This window comes from Papaver somniferum, chromosome 5 (assembly GCF_003573695.1).
Source record: "Papaver somniferum cultivar HN1 chromosome 5, ASM357369v1, whole genome shotgun sequence".
Taxonomy (NCBI): Eukaryota; Viridiplantae; Streptophyta; class Magnoliopsida; order Ranunculales; family Papaveraceae; genus Papaver; species Papaver somniferum.
The window spans coordinates 167314878-167324447 of NC_039362.1; the positions used below are offsets into that span (position 1 = coordinate 167314878).

The following is a 9570-nucleotide window of genomic DNA, read 5'->3' on the forward strand; positions in this document are numbered from 1 at the left end:
ATATGTATGTAATTGTTCATGTTCTACTTGTCGAAACAGGACACGTTTTTAGTGAACACCACCACTAGGAATACGTAGTTTTCATACCTTTGCCGCAAGTCAAATGACAAAAATTCGGCAATCACACGTTTGCTTTATGATTTCGGCATGATTTTCTAATCCGACTTTCTAGAAACATCAACGGTTCACGGCTTCTTCCTTTCTCCCATCGTAAATATCTCCAACCATTTTCCCCTCATTTATTTCTATCCCGATTTTCTGCATTTAAAAGGGAACTTGGAACTTAATTTGGAGTACCGACTACCGATACAAATAATAATTGAGAGACACGCTCTCTATTGGAGCATTTCTAGGCACTCTCTCGGTGTCTCTCACTCCTTTCCTTTTTCTTCTTCACGGAGAAGAACTGAAGGCCTTGATTGTGCTCTGCTCTGTTCTGTTCTGTGTTCAGTTAATCAGCAAAGTTATATACAAACCTCAAAGTTTGGAAGGGGCTTTGAGAGATAGATTTTTGCAATGGATGGTGATACAAATTCAAACCATTCAACTCCTCTCTTAACAAACAAAGATGAAAAATCTCCAATAACATTCTGTACAAAATTATGGGAAGAAAACAAAATGGTATGGCAGATTGCTGGACCATCCATTTTGACTTCAATCTTTCAATACTCTATGGCTTTCGTTACTCAAACTTTGATTGGTCATATTGGTACTCTTGAACTTGCTGCTGCTGGTCTTCAAAACTTAGTCGTCTCTGGTATAAGCTTTGGAATCATGGTATTATTCCCCACTCCCTGATTTCCCATTTTGTCTTTCTGTATCTCTATTCCATAATTGAGTAATTTGGGCTTATTTGATTTTGATTTTAATTTGTGGGTTTTAGTTCTAAAATTGAGTTTGGATTCAAAATTGTTTTCTGCAGTTGGGGATGGGAAGTGCTGTAGAAACATTATGTGGACAAGCGTATGGAGCAGGAAAATTGAGAATGTTAGGGATTTACTTACAAAGGTCATGGCTGATTTTACTTGGAACGGCAGTGCTATTAACATTAGTTCCTGTATTTGCAACACCATTGTTATTATTGTTCGGTCAAAATAGAGATATTGCAGAATTGGCTGGTACATATTCAATATGGATGATTCCAGAAATGTATATGTTTGCGCTGAATTTTCCGATGCAAAGGTTTTTACAAGCTCAAAGTAAAGTGGGGGTCATGGCATGGATTTCACTTGGGGTGTTAGTAATTCATTTACCATTGAGTTGGTTTTGTATCACGAGATGGGGTTTAGTTGGAGCTGCTGTTTCTTTAAATTTCTCATGGGTGTTAGTGGTGATTCTTCAATTCGCTTATATTGCTTCTCCAAGTTGCAAGGATACTTGGAGTGGGTTTTCATGGTTGGCTTTCTCTGATTTGCTTGGATTTCTTAAGTTGTCTTTGGCTTCAGCTGTGATGCTCTGGTTAGTATTATTCTATCTCTTGCTCTCAATAGTTTATTTGTCCGGGCACTCTAGATTACAATTTTGGTGACCGGCTGTTTCTTGAGATCAGTCTTTAGATTCCCAACTGAGCATGGAACTTTGAAATCTTGGTTTGAGTCTGGATTCTAGTCTCTACTAAATGCATGCACTTAGAATTGCATCTAGGAATTAGTGATCATTAAAACAGTGTCTAACTAGTACAGTATATTGGACTAATTTCTGTTCAACACGCATTTAAAAATTAGAGAGAAAATGATAAACAACCCTTCTACAGGAACCAAGAATAATTTCGTTTCCACAAAAACCATGTCTTAATTTGGGTTTGTTGGAAAAAGATTTCTGTCTTGCACAAATGAGAATTACTGTATACTTTTAGAAAAGATATTTTCGGGGAATTTCTCCCCACCTTTTCTAAGTGATATTAGCAAAGTTAACTTGTTGCTCAACCTTGAATTGTGACACTTAACTGTATGCTGCTTGTATTGACAATCTTAGGTAGAGTTGTGATCCTTCATAACAATTTTTTTTTGTTTGAGATTAATGCGAACATTTAGTGGTAAATAAGACAGCGGATGATTGTGGGATCAACCTTCTTATTCAGATGTTCAATTCCCTTCAAAAGAATCGTTATCTTGAAAATCTAAGATTTCAATGTGGGATTCAAATGAAAATTGGTATAGATTGAGGGAAGAAAAATTATCGAGCCTTCTATCATAGCTTGGGCGAAACAAATATATTAAGTGGAGGGAAACAGGGATAATTCTCTCCTTTCCTTTTGAATTGTTAGCTTGTTTCAATAAAGTGCTTTCCTTTTGGTTTTCTTGACAAGATGTGTCAACGAAAAAGGCTTGCAAGTTAGTCCTACATGCACTAAAGTATGTTTGTCAAACTTTCTGGGGAATTCTACTTGACTATTATGGCCAGCTGACAAGCAATTTCATACAATAACACTATCCCATAGTACCATTCTAGTGGAAATCATAAAGACTTTCTTGAAGTATGCATTTACAACCTGTTTTTATCCACAGTTCACACAGTAGATTTAATTTATTGGAGACCATTAGATAGGCGGAGCTCCACTTCCAAAGTTGTTTTTTCCAAATACACCCCTATTAATGATACATGGATATCATACAATCTAGTTTTACATGTGAGATAGAGATATATAAAATAATATTTGTATTGGAATAAGGTAAGGATAAATTTGGAAAGTAGAAGGAAATTTATGAAAACTAAACATTTTCTTATTCTAAGAGAATACTACTTCTCCGCCCATATAATAGGTACGGAGGGAATAACATTCTTCAATATCTGAGCTATTCATTAGTTTGTTTCTTTTGGCGTAAAATTCTGTTTTGGGTGGATTTGTTTCATGTCTAATGTAGGGCATTATTTGTCATGTCATCTATCATCAGACTATATGCCATGGATCATGAGATATGCTCAGAAACATGAGAGTGTGTGTTCATTGAATCCAAAAAACATGAAACCGCAGACACACACTTACAGTAATAGTAGATGGGGATGTTAGATGGCCTTTGGCTTTGATAGATAAAAACATTTTTGTTCTATTTCTTTCTCTGCTTAGCGTTTAGAAACTACAATTAGGTAACAATTTGAAGTCGCCAGATATAATAACCAGAGCATATTTTATGTGCTTGCTGAGATTCGTTTAGATCTATGTCTGTTTATGACAATTTCAGTGTGTTTACAACTACTTCTTTTGACTGTCTTTAAGTTTATAACAATTTCAGTATGTTTACAACTACTTATTCTGACCCTAGTTAGTAAGTTCGCGAATGATTCGCGAATCATTCGCGAATTTTTCCGTATCACGAATTTTACCGTCTTATTCGCGTACGTTTGCAACTCCGAACCCAAATCGCGTATTATGTGGCATTCCCGGATTATTCGCGAACCGTTCACGAATTTTACGTATTCCGAATGATACGTCCGCTTAATTCGCCATAAATTCTTTAGCTTTTACTTTTCAAAGACTCCACTTTTTGGGCTTTACTGCCTTCCGAGCATACAAGACCGAATATTAGACGTGTTGTAATTTTTATGAAACAAAAACGACTGAAGAGATTTGAAGGTGAAGGTGAGAGAGATCTCAAACTCACTAACCAAGCATCTAAACCACCATACGATGTCCTCTTGGATAACTAATGTTGTATATATTATTAATATCATCATATTAAGTTTATTTTTTCTTTAAATAACTCACACATACGCATAAAAATTGGTCTATGACCTTATAAATACAAATTATTTGTTATATATAGATACCGAATTTTCAGAGCCGAACTCACATTTATAAATCGAATTATACACGTACGTATGCCGTTCCGAATTACTGACGAATCACGTCCCGTTGATCGAATTTTGGACCGAATCTGGATTTTACAAAACCGTATAATACTCGTACGTTTGCCGTTCCGTACGTTTGCCGAATCCCGAATTGCTAACTAGGATTCTGACTGTCTTAAGACATTTAAGAGTCTGATTAAATAAACAGTACTGTTTTCTTTTTCTGCTGCAGCACTTCCAAGCTCAAAGTAGGTTGAATTTCGCATCTAACTGATATTCAAGAATCAAAATTATTCACTAAACAATGAGGTTAGTTAGAGATAGTCATACAATACGACACCAACAACAAGTTATCGCCATCCTCGAGTGTGTCTTCTTTTTTGTTTTCTTTTTCTTGTTTTATTACTTCAAACTTCAAAGATCAAATAAAGGATTGTTTAAGAGTATTTAAATAAAGATTTTATCCTGCCGAGACCTGCTAGTTTATGAAAAGTCTTCTTCTGCTGTTAGGTTTTCTGATCATTTCTTTTTTGAAGCATAGGTTTCCTCATCATAATCAGAAAAAGAAATAGAAAAGCTCTAAAACTAGGATAGAAGAAAATACCAGGAATCAATTTAATACTAGAGTGTATCAAAAGAATAAAATAAAAATATGATAGTATTAATAATCGTGTCATCATTTCGAATTATGAAAAATTCATTGAAACCAAGTTGGCCAACGCGCATCCCTACTTCTTTTTTTTTTTTTCTTCTTTCTTTCTATGGGATTAGTTAACATTGATGGTATATTAAAGGCTAATAATAATACTAGTTTTTTTAAGACTAAGATGGTTCTTATTTTATCCGAACCCATAGCATATGGAGTATCGGATGAAAATTCATAACATGTGCTGTCAGTTCATGTAAGTTACCTGTTCAAGAAAGATATTTGATTCACATCCGGAAAATTATTTTGGTTCAATAAATTAGTTGATTGTGTTGGTTGTAACAAACCATTCTAGATTTGTACTAGTAATTAGCTTTACTGTAAGACTTAGCAGTGAGTTCTAGCTACTTCACCATAACAATTCCAACTAGTATTAATAATCTTGTAACTTGTACAAAAAAAAAAAAAAAAAGTAAAAGAATACAGAGTTTATACATGTATTAATTCATATCATCTCATTTCGGAAATTCGACATGCAAACCTGTATATAATATTCAAGATACTGATATCACTCAAGTTGATCAGTGCTAAATTTGAATCAACTATCTATTGACAGATGACACCTCTATTAATAACCGTAGTTTGTAGTTTCGAGACACTAACATCTTGATTCTTGAATGTGATTTGGAAGACGTGCTAGTGCGTCAATGTGATCAAGTAGTTTAAAGACTAGCATTAACCAAAGCCCTTAGCTTTTGTTCGAGCTACCATGTGTTTATTAATCTAATGGTTTTTTTCTACAGCTTGGAATACTGGATTTATATGGTTTTGATTGTATTTGCGGGACTACTTAAAAATGCTGAAATCAAAGTTGATGCTGCCTCCATCTGGTATGTACTCTTAACTGCTCGAACAAAATAAACGAAGAATTTAACCAACTTTGGTAGTTGGTTAATGTCGTGTCTGGACTGAGATTGCTCCATCTAGGGATGCAATTCTATAGCATTTCCTCAACCTCAGCCCCTGAAGGATCTGATGAAAACTAAGTACAAATTGCATTTTCCTCTTCTGACTTGTAATATTTTTAGGATGTCATGTCAGTGTATTGTATGTTTTATATTAGATGCAATGAGCATGTGATTTCTTAGGCAGACAATGTTGTTGAATGGTTTCTCTTTCTCTCATTCACAGTATGAATATCGAAGGATGGATATTTATGGTACCGCTGGGTTTTATTGCTGCTGTCAGGTACTCATTCGTTCATACTAATAAAACATATATTAGAGTTTCCCAAGACATTTGATTTAGCTCATTTAAGATATATTAAGAAAGTTGATTGTCTCAATTGTTTATGCTAATAACTTTCTCAAACTTTTTGTTGATACTTACTTAGTTAGCTTATTCTCTTACCTCATTTGTGTGATGTTAGCGTAAGAGTCTCGAATGAATTGGGAGCGGGAAATGCAGCAGCTGCAAAGTTCTCTGTTTGGGTTACAGTCTCAATTGCGCTAGTGACACAGACTGCTTTTGTTCTCCTAATTTTGTTCACAAGAAACAGCTTCCCAAAACTATTTACAGATGACAAGGCTGTTATGAAAGAAGTTAGTACATTAGCTCTGTATTTATGTGTCTCAATCTTCCTTGGCAGCATCCAACCCGTTTTATCAGGTTCGTCTAGTTATTGGAGAAACAATTGGATAAGAACCTAATATTTGTGAAATAGCAAGTGAAGGAACCTTTATAGTTTCATTATTTCTGACGTACCATTAAGTAAAATCTTGATCCGCAAATTCATCTCACCTCTATCTTTTACTCGTACTTGGATCACACAGGTATGGCCGTCGGAGCTGGTTGGCAAGGTGCTGTGGCCTATGTAAACATTGCGTCTTACTATCTCATTGGGTTGCCCATCGGTATCTTTATGGGATTCAAATTAGATTGGGGCCTAGAGGTGAGCTTTAAAGTCTGATAACCAAAGATTTAATAGTTAGAATTTTCATCCTAGGTGCCATCGTTATCTTTTGTCCTTGAAATAAGTTTTGCCTAATGTGAGATATGGAATTACATTGAAAAATTGCTCGTCTTGCATTTAATTTTCTTGTTTGTAACGTGCTGCAATTCACCTTCAAATTTGATCTCTGTTCTGGAGATTTAGCACTGTTTTGAATTTCATTCGTATGAATGCAGGGACTTTGGATTGGCATATTAGTTGGGATTGGTCTTCAGACAGTCATTCTCTTAATAATGGCTTGGCGTACAGATTGGGACAATGAGGTGAGTCTTCCTATGATGTTCAATTCTTTTTCACTTTTGTTTTTTTTGTCGAAATATTCACAATTGTTGAGTTTGTTTTTCAGATCGAATTATCGAAAGAGAGAATTTCAGATGCTGTAGGTTCAGACGAGGAAGACAAGTCATCTCACTGAAACATTTTTTGAGCTACTCTTGCTTCATTAGTTTTATTCTTCGCCTTCATTGTAGAGCTAGAAGATCAAGTTTTATTGGACAGACTGAGAAGTTTTGTGATGGGGGTGGTTAACGAGTACATCTGATGGCATTGAGTTATTGGGTGACAAATATGTACTTGACAAATTTTGATCAAAATGAAATGCTTAAACTCCATTTTTTTTTTGGTCTCAACCCTTTTCCATCTCCCTGAGATTTTGTAACTTGCAATACTTGTTTAAAAAACTACTCGTACTTGATGTCCCAAGAAGCTACCAGAGCTTATGATAATGACAGTATTGACAGCAAATTATCTTCTTATATCCGAAAATACGCAATTAGGAGTTTCGCGATAAACCAGCAAACTTGTGAAAAGGAATGGTATTTCTATGCCAAGATGTTTGGTGCAACCATAAAACTTTGCACCGTGAGTAAATTAAAGATACCCATTTGTTTGTTGGACAGTGTAGGAAGGTGACTGCCGCTTTCCATTCTTTCTGTTTGTAGTTTTAGTCACTTTGAAGTTCCTAAACACGTCATTACTAGTTCAGGAAGTAGTAGGTCCAAACTTGGTTGTCATCCACTTGAGATGCTGTCAAGAATAACATAAATAACAAGACCAGATGAGTTTCATTTCTCGTCAAACTTCAATAAATTACCGTCACCTACACAGATCTAAAACACCAGTTCACTCTAAAGTCATCATTTCCTCCCATAAGTCTGAACTTTGTCTATAGAACTCCACAGAGGAAAATAAGGTCTTGTGTGCTGTTGTAAATGGAGGCTGTTTCAATACCCGTAATCGATCTTCAGAAATTCCCAGGGCAATCTGCTGAGATTTTGAAAGCATGTAAAGAGTGGGGATGTTTCAGGATCATCAACCACGGAATACCTGATAAACTGATGACAGACATGAAGCAGGTTGTTAGAGCTCTGTTTGATCGACCCCTTGAAATCAAACGGCGAAATATTGATGTGATTGAAGGGAGTGGGTATCGGGCTCCTAACCAGAAAAATCCTCTTTACGAAGCGTTGGGTCTGTATGACATGGGATCTTCCGAAGCTGTTGAAACCTTCTGCACTCAGCTGGATGCATCGCCACAGCAAAGGTACTTTAGTGTGAGAATTGGATCTTCGGCTGAATTATAGATAAAATTTATGATTCTAAGAGTCCCCTGCTATTCTGAATTACATTGAGAAATTAAGTTTGCCACTGAATAGGGTTTTCATATTTCTAAGGCAAAATGCTACTATTTGTTTTTGCAGAGAAGTTATAAAGGCATACTCGAATGCTTTACATGAGCTGATAATGGAATTGTGTGGAAAGCTAGCAGAGAGTATGGGCTTGAGCTATGATTTGGCGCAGGGATGGCCTTGCCAGTTCAGGATTAACAAGTACAACTTCACACAAGAAAGTCTAGGTTCCTCCGGAGTCCAAATTCACACAGACTCTGGCTTCCTCACTGTACTTCAAGAAGATGATTGTGTTGGTGGTCTTGAAGTCTTGAATAAATCATCTGGTAAATATGTAGCTGTTGATCCTTTACCAAGATCGCTATGTGTTAATCTCGGAGACATGGCAACGGTAAAATTAACTTGACAATTTCCTCATTTCTATCAACTAAACCAATTCACTTATGCTAGAATTCTAAGAAAATTTGAATCTGTTGGGATGTCTAATTTAGGTATGGAGTAACGGGGTATTTTGCAATGTAAGGCACCGTGTGCAGTGCAAGCAGGCGGCAATACGTATTTCAATTGCCCTTTTTCTACTTGGACCCAAGGAAGCAGTGGTGGAGGCTCCACGGGTGTTTGTTGACTCGAACCATCCTCGTCTCTATAAGCCGTTTACATATGAAGATCTCAGGAAGCTTAGAATCTCTACTGGATTACATGCTGGTGAAGCCCTGGAGCTTATGCGCCTTGAAACTGGTAATTGATCATATACCCTGGGAAATGATCTACATAACATTGACAGAATCAGAATTTCTACTTCAATAACTTTAGAAATTATTGAGATTGGTCGTTGTTTAAGACCCCCTAAATCAACGAGAAGCCAAACATCTAACATTATTGGTGTAAGCTTGTCATTATTACCTAATGAAATTTAAATGTTACTGGGATAGTGATTGGTTAGTTAAGAGCTAGTAATTGTCTTGCACTGGGTATGTTGTCAATTCTTTCTATTACTACATATGTGAACTCTCAGACTTGCAAGAATAATTTGAATGAACACCATGGATACCTTATGAAATTTCAATGTTATAAGGATTGGCTGGCTAAGAGCTAGTTATTGTCTTGCAGTGGCTAGGTTCTTAATTCTTTCTTTGGTTGCATATGCTAACTCTCAGACTTGCAAGAATTGTATGAATGGCAGTCCTTCTATTGCAAATTATATTACCATTTTTCGTCTCTCTGACAGCAGTGATGGGGATGTGCCTACATGGTCCTTGTCTCTTGATGAAACACTCACAGTTAAGTCCATCTATATGGAACTGACGAAGAGCTCTAGCCGAAACTTTCATACGTAAAACAGCTGGAATCTCATTTGGGACCTTATGGCCATCTCAGGAATCCAATTTCTAACCTGGAAACTTGTAGGTCCTCTTCGAGGCTCTGCCCCATGTGTGGCAAAAACAAAATTATGGTTAACCATTCTTTGTTTACTGCAGAAGTGTACCCTTTTGAAT

The 9570-nt window shown here is 36.2% G+C and overlaps 2 protein-coding genes across 2 annotated transcripts; both read left to right on the forward strand.

The window, feature by feature from the left end:
* The first annotated feature begins 289 nt into the window (after positions 1-289).
* Positions 290-7075, forward strand: LOC113283558 (protein DETOXIFICATION 33-like). Its single transcript, XM_026532863.1, has 8 exons — positions 290-777; positions 923-1458; positions 5239-5325; positions 5627-5683; positions 5865-6103; positions 6268-6386; positions 6623-6709; positions 6793-7075. The coding sequence occupies exons 1-8, from the start codon at positions 517-519 to the stop codon at positions 6859-6861; spliced, it is 1455 nt and encodes a 484-aa protein (XP_026388648.1). The 5' UTR covers positions 290-516; the 3' UTR covers positions 6862-7075.
* Positions 7076-7493: 418 nt separating this feature from the next.
* On the forward strand, positions 7494-9131 carry LOC113283560 (2-oxoglutarate-dependent dioxygenase DAO-like). The gene is made up of 3 exons (XM_026532864.1): positions 7494-7989; positions 8147-8465; positions 8566-9131. Exons 1-3 carry the CDS (start codon positions 7658-7660, stop codon positions 8818-8820), a joined length of 906 nt encoding a protein of 301 aa, XP_026388649.1. The 5' UTR covers positions 7494-7657; the 3' UTR covers positions 8821-9131.
* The last annotated feature ends 439 nt before the right edge of the window (positions 9132-9570 follow it).

Excerpts from the sequence above, each read along its gene's own strand:
- LOC113283558 (XM_026532863.1), top strand. The coding sequence starts at position 517 with ATGGATGGTGATACAAATTCAAACCATTCAACTCCTCTCTTAACAAAC. Across the intron at positions 1,459-5,238 it reads GCTTCAGCTGTGATGCTCTG|CTTGGAATACTGGATTTATA; the intron begins GTTAGTATTATT and ends TTTTTTCTACAG. Across the intron at positions 6,104-6,267 it reads CATCCAACCCGTTTTATCAG|GTATGGCCGTCGGAGCTGGT; the intron begins GTTCGTCTAGTT and ends TGGATCACACAG.
- LOC113283560 (XM_026532864.1), top strand. The coding sequence starts at position 7,658 with ATGGAGGCTGTTTCAATACCCGTAATCGATCTTCAGAAATTCCCAGGG. Across the intron at positions 7,990-8,146 it reads GATGCATCGCCACAGCAAAG|AGAAGTTATAAAGGCATACT; the intron begins GTACTTTAGTGT and ends TTGTTTTTGCAG. Across the intron at positions 8,466-8,565 it reads ATCTCGGAGACATGGCAACG|GTATGGAGTAACGGGGTATT; the intron begins GTAAAATTAACT and ends TGTCTAATTTAG.